Source organism: Littorina saxatilis, linkage group LG8 (assembly GCF_037325665.1).
Source record: "Littorina saxatilis isolate snail1 linkage group LG8, US_GU_Lsax_2.0, whole genome shotgun sequence".
NCBI lineage: Eukaryota > Metazoa > Mollusca > Gastropoda > Littorinimorpha > Littorinidae > Littorina > Littorina saxatilis.
In genome coordinates, this window is record NC_090252.1 from 24629384 (window position 1) to 24643419 (window position 14036).

General features: G+C 42.6%; 2 protein-coding genes across 6 annotated transcripts in view; one reads left to right on the forward strand and one right to left on the reverse strand.

Moving 5' to 3' along the window:
• LOC138973114 (protein eyes shut-like) overlaps positions 1–14036 on the reverse strand; it is a 102700-nt gene that overhangs the window by 81626 nt on the left and 7038 nt on the right. The window lies entirely within an intron of this gene.
• On the forward strand, positions 1017–13736 carry LOC138972237 (neurogenic locus notch homolog protein 1-like). Of its 4 annotated transcripts, none has more exons than XM_070344958.1 (5): positions 1017–1092; positions 8945–9025; positions 11775–12005; positions 12431–12544; positions 12803–13736. In XM_070344958.1, the coding sequence occupies exons 2-5, from the start codon at positions 8974–8976 to the stop codon at positions 12847–12849; spliced, it is 444 nt and encodes a 147-aa protein (XP_070201059.1). In that variant the 5' UTR covers positions 1017–1092; positions 8945–8973; the 3' UTR covers positions 12850–13736. The 4 variants fall into 4 exon arrangements, with proteins under 4 accessions (XP_070201059.1, XP_070201060.1, XP_070201061.1 ...); XM_070344959.1 differs by lacking the exon at positions 1017–1092 and adding an exon at positions 6386–6481; XM_070344960.1 differs by lacking the exon at positions 1017–1092 and adding an exon at positions 8573–8801.

The following is a 14036-nucleotide window of genomic DNA, read 5'->3' on the forward strand; positions in this document are numbered from 1 at the left end:
CTCCGATGCTTCTCTCGTCGCTGTTCACCTTCGTAGACGCAGGCTGCCACCATCCTCGTCTAACGTAACGGCGCACTCTGCTCACGATACGTACACGACGTACCCCAGTCGTATTTCGTAGTATTAATGCACTAGCTCCGCGACGAAGTCCGTCTCGTCCAAACGGCAGCTAACCTCTGTAATCCCGATACACTCCGGCGTCGCTCACCGTATCGAGCTGCGGCGATTACCAAACTCTTCCCACAGTCACACCGAATCCACGGTTCCGTAGTCTCAATACTGATCCCTCAGGATACACCCGATTGATGGCTACCTCCTGTGACTGTCTTGACGCTGGTCCTTATTGCTGGAAAACCCTTGGCGTTAAACGTAGATCCTTGGCTTGGCCCCCAATTGTTACACGACACTTGAGATTGCCACAAGTTCTCAAACGTCGTATAGTTGTGTTCTTTTATTCTACGTCGCCCGTCTTCGCAGCAGCAGAAAACAACTCGTCAAATTGAGTTCGAGGATTTATTCAGCATTCAATACATACAACTGCACAACGTAGCAGAACTCAAATAGAAGCTTTTTTAACATTCAAATCGCGCTGGCATATATAGTAAATACTCAATCTCGAGAATATTCCAGACCGAACATGATACAACTACATTATACGAGCCGTGCATGGACTAAACTAGCGACATTCTCTATGACGTACATCAAAAAGCGCCGACGCACTTAATCCGAACGAACGCCACGAACTCACGAATAAAACAGCATGGTAAACAACTTGTTTTGACAGGACTAGAAAGTTCACCTGCATTCTCGTCCAAGCATAAATATTGTGTTTACAAAATATAATATCGGTACTTTCCCACAAAGTACAAATAAGTCAACTACATGCAACACACAAAACTGAACCAAAGCTCAGCAACGGTAGCGTTTCCTAACATATTGTTTTATGCCCCTGCAGCGTGTGACGAGAGAGATTGCACGTCTATTTAAGGCGTATGTCGCTGCTGTCACAGCTATCTCTTATCTCTCTCGTTCTGATAGTGCAGGTGTAGAAGTTGGCGGAGAGTTCATCTGTCTGCATTCAGCGCTCTTGAGGTAAGTCTGATTTTGTGTGGTGTTTTATGAGAACTCAGACTGATGGTTCGGAGAGCCATTCGACAAACAAACATTCAGGCAAACAAACAAGTAATTAAACGACAAACAAACGAACAAACAAACATCGAACACACACACACACACACACACACACAAACACACACACACACACACACACACACACACACACACACACACACACACACACACACACACACACACACACACACATTCAACCAATACCCACTCACCGCTGACATTAGATACATTTGGTTTTGTCTGAATGAAGACACGGGAGGTCCCCCATCTGTGCAATTTATCTCACTACATTTCATTTTAGTTGCTGCAAGTATTTCTGGAGTACCGGTACACAGCAGGAGAAGGGACGTAGATCCTTAGATTTCTGCCAAATAATATAAGTAGTTTTTGTTGATATAATCTCGACACCAGCTTACCTGCGACGCCAGGAATGATTTGCATGTAAAAAGCTCCAAACAGGGTGTGAAGCAAAGCGTTGTGTTTTTCTGGTTAAAATTGAGATTTCTTTGTAATTTCAAGTAGGGGAAGGGCCCCTAATATGGACCACTTTTTGTTTCATGCTGATAACTAGCTTGTTTTCTTGCGAAGAAGTTTCATTTTGTGTTTGGTAGTCCTTCTCTCTTAGGTTAACCGTTAGGCCTAATTAGAGTGAAATAGCTTTGATAGACATTCAGCAAAAATTAAATACAGAAAAAAATCACAAAGGGTCCATATTAGGAGCCTGGGCGCCTAATATGGACCAGTGAAGCGGCCTTCACGAATCACTGTAAAAAGCCCCCTATATTTCAAAATAACATGAAACAACTTAGTGTACAAGTCAGCCTAATTAAAATATGCTCTAGATTTATCTGTTTCGGGTTGATGAGAGCATTATTTGAAGCACACCAGGAAACTAAAGAAGCTTATCAAAAACAGAGTGAAAATAAGTGAAATTATCAACTTCCACGAAAAGAAGACTTTTTGTTATATTTTTTTTTAAATCTCGAGGACTAGTTATAGGTTATTTTCAGCAAGCTTCTTTATGAATTAATGAAAATAGCCTTTAGCTTTCGATTTGTTGAAGGTGGTCCATATTAGGGGACTCGCACATACTTTGGGATTTTGCTATTATTATTTGTTTGCAGTAGAAACTCGGGGTCAACACTGCTAAAATGCAACAAATGCGGTCTTAGCTGTCATAAAAAGCAATTTTTGTGTGATAAAAGCTTTGGCTGTGGACAGAAACGAGTCCCTTTTAGACGGCAAATTTAGAGTGAACGCTGCCAAAAGTGAAAAAAAAGAGAAAAAGCCTAACGGTTTTGAGATTTGTGATTCTGCAACTGTTTTGACATGTGCAAGTTATCCAGAGAGGGTGAATACAGCGAATAAAACTTTTTTGAGCGCTCTAGCGCCGTTAGTTTGTCAGAACAGGAGGTGGTCCATATTAGGAGCCGGTCCATATTAGGAGCCCTTCCCCTAAGTGTGAAACATGGCATGGGTCCGATCCAGATAAGCACTTTCTTGTGCTTACCGTCCCAGGTCCTCTGTGGTGCGGGAATACCGTACGGCATTACAAGTGGAGAGAGAGGCCAAGCGTAAGAAAAATCTGTAGAAACAGTGCTTTGAGGCACCGTCATTGTATAGGATATCATAAGATGTTTGGTGGCTTCTTGGCAGACCAGCTTTTTTGTCGATGCGAGGGGGGGGCATATCTTCTTCCGTTTCATTTTTTGTCGACCAAGGCCAAGGTTGATAAAGATGTAACAGAAGGCGATATGCTCCCCGATGAAAATAAATCAATAAAAAACGCTCGCGCTGGACCCGAGTACTCTTCAGATTGGCTCGCTCCCCCAGTATGAAAGTTTTTGTCTTGTGCACGTTTAAGACCAAGTGATTGATCTGTGTGAATTACAGGCATTCCCTTTGCTATATAAATACATTGCATGCGAGCCGAGGATGTGCGTGGTGACTGGCCTTTCTCTTTTATTTGTAATTTGATCACAGTGAAAATGCACACACACACATTCACACACACACACACACACACACACACACACACACACACACACACACACACACACACACACACACACACACACACACACTCTCTCTCCCTCACTCCCTCTCTCTCTTCCTCTCTCTCTCTCTCTTTCTTACACACACACACACACACACCCACACACACACACACACACACACGAGTACAGACTCATGCACGCGCACGCACACACACACACACACACACACACACACACACACACACACACACATGCACACACAGTAACACTAACACATGTGCACAAAATGAACACACACACACACCGCGCGAGAGAAAAAGACGTCAAAGACTTTTGACCGTGACGTAATCTTTTTATGACGCTATATTTCTCGTCAATGTGTGACGCGTTCGGCTGTTCTATGAGACTGCCTGGCTGGCTGTGGCTCCGCGAATTCCCCCCGCCGCCAAGTCGTTTTTTTGTGGTTTATTTCGCATTTAGGTCCCAGGTAACATTATGAAGTTTTAATACGATCAATCGGACCTATTATCAAGTTAGTGTATCAACTTTTGAACGAACTGCGCCCAGTAGTTTCCCAGCAATAAGCTGTTAAGTCGAGACACACACACAGACACACAATTAAAGTCTGCTGTCCAGACCCTTGTACTAGCGTACTCGGGGATAAACAACCTGGCTTTTACTTTGACAATCCATGTTTCACATGAAGCTCAAACCCAATCGCTGCTTCGATTTGTAACATGTTTTTTGTTATCAAGCTGGTTTGAATGCAAATGAAGATTAAAAAAAAACCACTATATTTTATGAAAGGTCACTGTCGATTCTTTCTAAGGACACCGATAGTAACAATAAATAGTTCCCGGCAGCAGCGGACGCAAAGTTTGGTGAAAACCGACCGAAAATCTGCTAGACTGAAACAACACTTTTCTCAAAAGATTTAAATAAAAGTTCATATATAGACCAAGTGTACGACTCATGGATGCAGTAAACGTCATTTCCTGATTAAGGCTTGAATCTACACCTGAGAACACGAAATAGAATTAAAATAGGTCTTTTGTCCAATTGACTTGTCCCAATTAAAAAAAAATTGACAGCACTGAGAAAGAACTGATTGAAACCAGGTATCAAAGGTCACGGTCTTCTGTTCAATTTACACACAATTTATCAAAAAAATAAAAAAAATAAAGATATAAATAAATAAATCCCTGCGCTGAGAACTGTACCCACGAAATACGCGCGATATAAGCCTCATATTGATTGAATGCTCTTTTTACATTTAGTCAAGTTTTGACTAAATGTTTTAACGTAGAGGGGGGAATCGAGACGAGGGTCGTGGTGTATGTGCGTGGGTGCGTGTGTGTGTGTGCGTCTGTGTGTGTGTGTAGAGCGATTCAGACTAAACTACTGGACCGATCTTTATGAAATTTGACATGAGAGTTCCTGGGTATGAAATCCCCGAACGTTTTTTTCATTTTTTTGATAAATGTCTTTGATGACGTCATATCCGGCTTTTCGTGAAAGTTGAGGCGACACTGTCACGCCCTCATTTTTCAACCAAATTGGTTGAAATTTTGGTCAAGTAATCTTCGACAAAGCCCGGACTTCGGTATTGCATTTCAGCTTTGTGGCTTAAAAATTAATTGATGACTTTGGTCATTAAAAATCTGAAAATTGTAAAAAAAAATAAAAATTTATAAAACGATCCCAATTTACGTTCATCTTATTCTCCATCATTTTCTGATTCCAAAAACATATACATATGTTATATTTGGATTAAAAACAAGCTCTGAAAATTAAATATATAAAAATTATTATCAAAATTAAATTGTCGAAATCAATTTAAAAACACTTTCATCTTATTCCTTGTCGGTTCCTGATTCCAAAAACATATAGATATGATATGTTTGGATTAAAAACACGCTCAGAAAGTTAAAACAAAGAGAGGTACAGAAAAGCGTGCTATCCTTCTTAGCGCAACTACTACCCCGCTCTTCTTGTCAATTTCACTGCCTTTGCCATGAGCGGTGGACTGACGATGCTACGAGTATACGGTCTTGCTGCGTTGCATTGCGTTCAGTTTCATTCTGTGAGTTCGACAGCTACTTGACTAAATGTTGTATTTTCGCCTTACGCGACTTGTTTTGACTAAATGTATTAACGTAGAGGGGGGAATCGAGACGAGGGTCGTGGTGTATGTGCGTGTGTGTGTGTGTGTGTAGAGCGATTCAGACTAAACTACTGGACCGATCTTTATGAAATTTGACATGAGAGTTTCTGGGTATGATATCCCCAGACGTTGTTTTTCTTTATTTTGATAAATGTCTTTGATGACGTCATATCCGGCTTTTCGTGAAAGTTGAGGCGGCACTGTCACGCTCTCATTTTTCAACCAAATTGGTTGAAATTTTGGTCAAGTAATCTTCGACAAAGCCCGGACTTCGGTATTGCATTTCAGCTTGGTGGCTTAAAAATTAATTAATGACTTTGGTCATTAAAAATCTAAAAATTGTAAAAAAATTAATTTTTTTATAAAACGATCCAAATTTACGTTCATCTTATTCTCCATCATTTTCTCATTCCAAAAACATATAAATATGTTATATTTGGATTAAAAACAAGCTCTGAAAATTAAATATATAAAAATTATTATCAAAATTACATTTTCGAAATCAATTAAAAAAAACCACTTTCATCTTATGCCTTGTCGGTTCCTGATTCCAAAAACATATAGATATGATATGTTTGGATTGAAAACACGCTCAGAAAGTTAAAACGAAGAGAGGTACAGAAAAGCGTGCTATCCTTCTCAGCGCAACTACTACCCCGCTCTTCTTGTCAATTTCACTGCCTTTGCCATGAGCGGTGGACTGACGATGCTACGAGTATACGGTCTTGCTGCGTTGCATTGCGTTCAGTTTCATTCTGTGAGTTCGACAGCTACTTGACTAAATGTTGTATTTTCGCCTTACGCGACTTGTTTCTCTTTAGCAATCCTTGAACTTACATAAAACTCAACTTAGCAACAGACTATCACGAAACATTTCGCAACCCAACAAAAGCACAAATTCCCATGTCATTTTATTCAAATGTTCTATGCCATTTAAGGAACACCTTTCGGATCGAAGATGTCTTTTTACAAGGATCACAAAGGGAACCCCCATAATCGACCTGACAAAACCAATGAACATGTTTACTGACATTTATAACAGGACAAAATTGTCAACTTTTACACACGAGAAGGAAGTAAATTCAATGAAATACCCAGACACAACTTGTTGTGTTGTTTAGCTGGCTTGCTTCTTGTGCTAAGCCATTCCTACTGATGCAAGTGTCGATCGCATGAGTGGTCAAAAACGGTAGGTTTCTGTGTACATTTTGATGATTTTCATTACCTGTGGTACATGTATACCCAAACACTAGATGTTCTTTGAGTTCAATTTTGGATAGGGCCAAAAAAAAAAATAGGTGTGGTTACGGTAACATAGCCAAAAAAAATAGGGTAGGTAGGTAGGCAATCACTTTTTTTTTTTTAAACTTTTTTTTCTAATGTGTACAAATTAAACCTACTTGACAGGGAAATAAGTGTGCGACACGGGCGCTTTCGCTTTCATTGCGTTTTTTGCACTCGTTTTTTTTTTTTTTTTTGACAAATGTAATAAAAAGTTATAGGATCGGCCCCTAAAAATAGGGTAGGTCGGGTTACCGTAACCACACCTATTTTTTTTTTAGGCCTAGGTGTTTGTTCAGATGCTATGCAGTGTTCCGGAAAGAGTTTTAAAACCCGTCTTAGGATTGTTGACTTACATTTAAAAAAAATCAGCATTGACCTAATTTTCTGTTTTGTGTTCGGCCTACTCTTAAAGACATTTTACATTTTAATCATTAACATTATCGAAGCAAAAACCTGGAAGGTTCCTTGAAAGTCAGATTATTTGACAGTCACTACTTTAAATGTGATCAAAAAGTCCCCCATCTCTTTCTTCTTCTTCTGCGTTCATGGGCTGAAACTCCCACATACACTCGTGGTTTTTGCACGAGTGGGGGTTTACATATATGACCGTTTTTACCCCGTCATTTAGGCAGCCATACGCCGCTTTTGGAGGATGCATGCTTGGTATTTTCGTGTTTCTATAACCCACCGAACTCTGAGGACTGGGTGGCCGAGTGGTAACGCACTTGCGCTCGGAAGCGAAAGGTTGCGAGTTCGACCCTGGGTCAGGGCGTTAGCAATTTTCTCCCCCCTTTCCTAAACTAGGTGGTGGGTTCAAGTGCTAGTCTTTCGGATGAGACGAAAAACCGAGGTCCCTTCGTGTACACTACATTGGGGTGTACACGTTAAAGATCCCACAATTGACAAAAGGGTCTTTTCTGGCAAAATTGTATAGGCATAGATAAAAATGTCCACCAAAATACCCGTGTGACTTGGAATAATAGGCCGTGAAAAGTAGGATATGCGCCGAAATGGCTACGATCTGCTGGCCGATGTGAATGCGTGATGTATTGTGTAAAAAAAATTCCATCTCACACGGCATAAATAAATCCCTGCGCCTTGAATATGTGCGCGATATAAATTGCATAAAATAAAAATAAAAAAATAAAAAAATAAATCCCTGCGCTTAGAACTGTACCCACGGAATACGCGCGATATAAGCCTCATATTGATTGATTGATTGATTGACATGGATTACGGGATCTTTTCCGTGCGCACTTGGTATTGTGCTTGCGTGTACACACGAAGGGGGATAAGGCACTAGCAGGTCTGCACATAAGTTGACCTGGGAGATCGGAAAAATCTCCACTCTTAACCCACCGCGGCCGGGATTCGAACTCACGACCTTCCGATTAGGAGGCCGACGTCTTACCACTGCGCCACTTCGCCCGTCTCCCATTTCTTTCAAAAAGTTGAAAATCGTGTCTGAAGAAACGTCCCGGAATAAAACGTTCAAAGTATCTGCACTGTAATGTTTTTCACGAATGTTCTAAATATCGATAAACTTCAAAATAAGGCACAATGCTGATGATATGATCTAAGAATCAAATGGAAGTAAGAGCTCTAGATACAGACGACCACAAGAGTAAAAGTGAACTATGTGGAACCACTCTCAGATAGACTGATTTTGATGAACAATGCTTTCTCCGGAGAATGAAAATCTCTTGTTGATTTCCAATGATTCTTATTCTCGTTGCTCCAATTAGACTGTTTACGCATCACTATCACTCAGTTACTTTTTTGTCGTCGGTATTCAGAGGGACTATAATCCTCCCTTTGGTTCTTAGATTTCATAAAGAGAGGTTGAAGGAATAATACAAATTGAAAAAGAACCTAAGTTATACACTGTAAGATTTTGCTTTACAACTCCTGCTACCGCGCCTATACTTTGAGAAAGAAAATGTTTTAACATTTTCGTAAAAGAGGCAAAGAAAGAGAAATATTTGTGATGGTTGGGTTAGGTTGCTTCCTCTGAGTCCCTCCCCTTGTTTGAATACGTGATGCGTGTAATTAGGCGGCCACGTCATAGAGGTCTCTAGTCGTCTTGCCGCCAGGCGGCGCTTCTTGGCTACTTTTTATACAACACCCGAGAGAAGCAGCGCCCTGTAGCGCATTCATCCCTTCGATTTAATTTATGACAACACTCGTGGTGCGTTTTCGATCGAATCGTGCCGTGTGCGTCTAGGGTAAGCTACAGAAGGGGGTAGTATTCCTTGAACAATGATAGCTAATTTGTATATCATAGTTACAAATTTGGTGCACCTATTCGGTAGTAATTCTTACTAGGGACAACTCCGTGAAGTGACTGACTAAGTGTCACGTTTTACAGAGGTCGTGACGGCTAAGACTGTCCACAACATGGTGGCTGTCTGCCTTGTGGTCTTGGTGCTGGGAGTGACAAGTCTTGCACGTGAGTAACGACACAAGACCGTTTTAGTCTTTCTGTGACGGTTAAAGAAAATGTGAATATAATCTGGCATGTGGGACTCGCTTTTATTATAACCCCCGTTGATTTGTTATATTTTACAGTGTTGTATTGTATTGTGTTGTGTTGTGTTGTGCAGTGTAATGTAGTAAAGTGTAGTGTAGTGTAGTGCAGTGTAATGTAGTAAAGTGTAGTGTAGTGTAGTGTAGTGTAGTGCAGTGTAATGTAGTAAAGTGTAGTGTAGTGTAGTGCAGTGTAATGTAGTAAAGTGTAGTGTTGTGCAGTGTAATGTAGTAAAGTGTAGTGTAGTGTAGTGTAGTGTAGTGCAGTGTAATGAAATGTAGTGTAGTGTAGATCGAGTAGTGTAGTGTAGTGTAGTGTAGTGTAGTGTAGAGTAGTGAAGTGTAGTGAAGTGTAATGCAATGTAATGTAAAGTAGTGTAGATCGAGTAGTGTAGTGTAGTGTAGTGTAGAGTAGTGAAGTGTAGTGTAGTGTAGTGTGTGTAGTGTAGTGTAGAGTAGTGAAGTGTAGTGAAGTATAATGCAATGCAATGTTGTGTAGTGTTATGCAATGTATTGTAGTAAAGCTTTTAATGTTAAGAGGGTCATGGACCCCCTACGCGGAGGGTCCCAAGAGTCCCGGATCCCCAAAACCCCTGTGTACATAATTATATACCGCCTTGTTATCCCCGAGTACGCTAGTACAAGGGCTCAGCAGACTTTAATTGTGTGTCTGTCTGTCTGTCTGTCTGTCTGTCTTTCTCCACTTAACAGCTTATTGCTGGGAAACTACTGGGCGCAGTTCGTTCAAAAGTTGATACACTAACTTGATAATAGGTCCGATTGATCGTATTAAAACTTCATAATGTTACCTGGGACCTAAATGTGAAATAAACCACAAAAAACCGACTTGGCGGTGGGAGGAATTCGCGGAGCCACAGCCAGCCAGGCAGTCTGATAGAACAGCCGAACTCGTCACACATTGACGAGAAATATAGCGTCATAAAAAGATTACGTCACGGTCAAAAGTCTTTGACGTCTTTTTCTCTCGCGCGGTGTGTGTGTGTTCATTTTTGGCTCACGTAAGTGTAGCCTATGCGATGATAAACTTTGTCTGTCTGTGCGTGCGTGCGTGCGTGCGTGCGTGTGTGATAGAAACTTTAACATTTCCGAGTCTATGGATAAAGCTCGCATAAGAAGATTACGTCTCGGTCAAAAGTGTTTGACGTGTGTGATAGAAACTATTTGAAGACGTCACATTATGACGTAAGAGGGTTAGACGTCAAAGGAATTACTGAAAGTCTCGGTCATTGTTATTGTGAGCGGGCCGAGACTAGTTGGCAGATCCAGGGTTTCGCTTTCTTGCACAGTTTCACCTATGCTTACTGTGTGTGTGTGTGTGTGTGTGTGTGTTTGTGTGTGTGTGTGTGTGTGTGTGTGTGTGTGTGTGTATGTGTGACGGAGTGATTGAGTTTGTGTTACTGTTTGTCGATTTCTTACGTGAGCCTTGAAGGCTTCGCCTCTTGTGTGCACATGTGTTAGTGTTACTGTTTGTGTGTGTGTGTGTGTGTGTGTGTGTATGAGTGTGTATGTATGTGTGTGCGTGCTTGTGTGTGTGTGTGTGTGTGCGCGCGTGCATGCGTCTGTACTCGTGTGTGTGTGTGTGTGTGTGTGTGTATGTCAGTGTGTGTGTGTGTGTGTGTGTAAGAAAGAGAGAGAGAGAGAGAGAGAGAGAGAGAGAGAGAGGGAGAGAGAGAGGGAGTGAGGGAGAGAGAGTGTGTGTGTGTGTGAATGTGTGTGTGCATTTTCACTGTGATCAAATAAAAGGGAAAGGCCAGTCACCACGCACATCCTCGGCTCGCATGCAATGTAGTTATATAGCAAAGGGAATGCCTGTAATTCACACAGATCAATCACTTGGTCTTAAACGTGCACAAGACAAAAACGTTCATACTGGGGGAGCGAGCCAGTCTGAAGAGTACTCGGGTCCAGCGCGAGCGTTTTTTTTATCGCGAATAATTTGATATGGAGCGGGTGGTTTTTTTTACAAGAATATTTGAGGAGGATACTTCAACTACACCTTGTTAACTGCAACATACACGAACACTTTCAACTTGACCTCTGATCTTTATTTTGTAATGTTAGCTGACGACTACAGTCTGAAAAGAGTACCTACGGGACGCACGACAACGTTTTGGGACCCGCTCTTTATAGCTTTAGTGCGTCCCGGGACCCCCAACATGAATTTCTAATACGTGATTTCTGCTTCTAGTGAGTAGGACGCAGGGACGCACACTTTGGGGAGCCCTGAGTGTAGTGTAGTGTAGTGTAGTGTAGAACTACAACTATGCGTATACGTCGATAAACCCAACAATTGTCTTGTCTTGTCTTGTCTTGTCTTGTCTTGTCTTGTCTTGTCTTGTCTTGTGTTGTCTTGTTTTGCATTGCATTGCATTGTATTGTATTGTATTGTTATGGATTGGATTGAATTGCATTGGATTGAATTGCATTGCATTGAATTGCACTGCATTGCATTGAATTTCATTGCATTGTATTGCATTGTATGGTATTGTATTGCGTTCCATTGTATTATATTGTATTGTATTGTATTCTATTCTATTCTGTTCTATTCTATTCGATTCGATTCTTTTGTACTCTATATTACTCTATTGTACAGTTTTACACTATATTATACTCTATTGTACTCTATTGTACTCTATTGTACTCTATTGCAGAAGCACAACAATGCACCTACACGGACGAAACGAATCTGGGCGGAGAACCGCGACTGGCCAACACAGTGCCGGGGGTAACTGTCAACCTAATGGATTGCAAGGCGAAATGTGACCAGACGCCTGGATGTGTGGCACTAGACTTCGTCTTCCCACAGTGCAACCTCTTCTTCACCATCCCCTTGACCAGCGCTTTTGCAATGAGAATATTTTCCGTCAGGACTTGCCTTACAGGTACAGTTCAAATGACATCCTACTCCCACCCATCCTCCCCTAGTACCCCTCTCACGATCCCTTAACCCCCCCCCCCGCTCCCGCTTCATCTTCTTTACAATGCCCACACTGGAATGCTGAAGCGACATCAAGCATTCAGTCCGTCGCTCACACACGCACACGCACGTACACACGCACGCACGCACGCACGTACGCACACACATACATACATACACACGCACGAACACGCACACACACACACATACATACACACACACACACACACACACACACACACACACTCACACACTGACTGAGGATTCAAATCTTCTGTTGACTTTTGGGCTGTGTTGAAGAAAAGGGATAGTGTTAACCCAGATCTGAAACGGTGAGCAAAATCTTTATATATTATGACCGTGCCTTTTACCCAAGAAACCATGTTGCAGTGGACCCGTGTGAACCCGACCCCTGTCAGAACGGAGGGAGCTGTCAATCTCAGGGAGAGATTTCCACCTGTAGCTGTCCGCCTCTGTACACAGGGAACGTGTGTGAAACCGCAGGTAAGTATGTGTACACTCTTCAAAAAAAAAGGTAAAGGATAACTTTTTTACAAGCACGCCACACAAAACAGACCGAATCCTTTCATTTTTTAAAAATTATATAATTGAACAACCAAGGAGTAATGACAAACAAAGCAAAGATCGAACGCGGCAGCGACAATTTACCTAGAGCATGTCAAACGTTACAACCATCGAAAATGGAATTCACAACAAAGTGAATCATTGTCAATAATGCGTGTGCCCTCCGTTGTGTGCCAGGCATTCAACACATCGTTGGCGCATGGAGTGGATCAGGTTGCATATGAATGCTCTGGGAACTCCATTCCACTCCTGCTGGAGCCATTGCAGCAGTTGACCCAGATTGGCAGGAGGAGGGTGATGTTGCTGTACCCGACGACAAAGCTCGTCCCGCATGTGCTTTTTGGGGTTCAGGTCCGGGCTGTTGGCAGGCCACAGCATCCTGTTGACCCTGGCCTGCTGGATGAAGGTGTTTACAGCTGCAGAGCGATGGGGAGGTGCGTTGTCATCCTGAAGAATCGCACTAGGGCCGATCGCTTGGAGGGCTGGAACGACCAGGGGTTGCAGGATTTCATTCTGGTAGCGGACACCGGTCAAGTTGCCCACTACATGGTAGAGAGGTGTCCTTAGACGTGTGCTGATCCCTCCCCAGACCATCACAGAGCCTCCGCCAAAACGCTGCCGTTCCAGAACAGTGCCTTCTGCGAAGCGCTCTCCGCGACGCCTCCACACTCGGATGCGACCATCAGCAGGTTCCAAGCAAAAGCGGGACTCATCTGTAAACAACACCTGAGCCTGCTGACGTTGCCACCTCACATGTTGAGTGCACCAGGCTCGGCGAGCTGCTCGGTGATTAGCAGTCAGGGTTGTTCCTCGGACTGGACGCCTTGCACGCAAGCCAAAGTTGTGTAAGCGGTTTCGGATCGTCTGACCACTAACAACAGTGTTGGTGGTAGCTTGTAGGCGTTGCCTAATGTTGTTTGCCGTAGCCATTCTTTGTTGCATGGCCTGCCTCTGAATGAAGCGATCCTCTCTTTGTGTGGTGACTCTGGGCCGACCAGAACGTTGTCGCTCCTGCACTCTTCCAGTTGCGTGGAATCTCTGTTTTAGTCTGATGATGACAGAGGGAGCCACTGCAAGCCTCTGGGCCACTTGCCTGGCAGCAACACCGTCTTGTAGCCATCCTATTGCCCTTCCTCGATCTATCCAAATCGCTCAGTTTTCTTCGTGGGGGCATGTTGCTACTGTGCATAATTGTGTCAGCGTGTCAACCTTTAAACACAAGCTGGTGAGCGATGTTCATAGCCAGGACCCTGTTGTAGCACGTGCATCACAACCTTTTGCCCTGACATGCGTTCCGCAAATTTCATGGGGCTATAAAAAACACCCTTTTTCTTCCAAAATGCAGAAGCTTTTGAGAAGTCCCACAAAGGGAAATAACTCTGCCTGCCAAACAAAATTCTAGGTCAAGACT

What these genes read in the sequence shown, in the direction of transcription:
- LOC138972237 (XM_070344958.1), top strand. Translation starts at nt 8,974, where the DNA reads ATGGTGGCTGTCTGCCTTGTGGTCTTGGTGCTGGGAGTGACAAGTCTT. An exon ending in GGGAGTGACAAGTCTTGCAC is followed by an intron (nt 9,026 to 11,774) that starts GTGAGTAACGAC and finishes ACTCTATTGCAG; the next exon opens with AAGCACAACAATGCACCTAC. An exon ending in CGTCAGGACTTGCCTTACAG is followed by an intron (nt 12,006 to 12,430) that starts GTACAGTTCAAA and finishes ACCATGTTGCAG; the next exon opens with TGGACCCGTGTGAACCCGAC.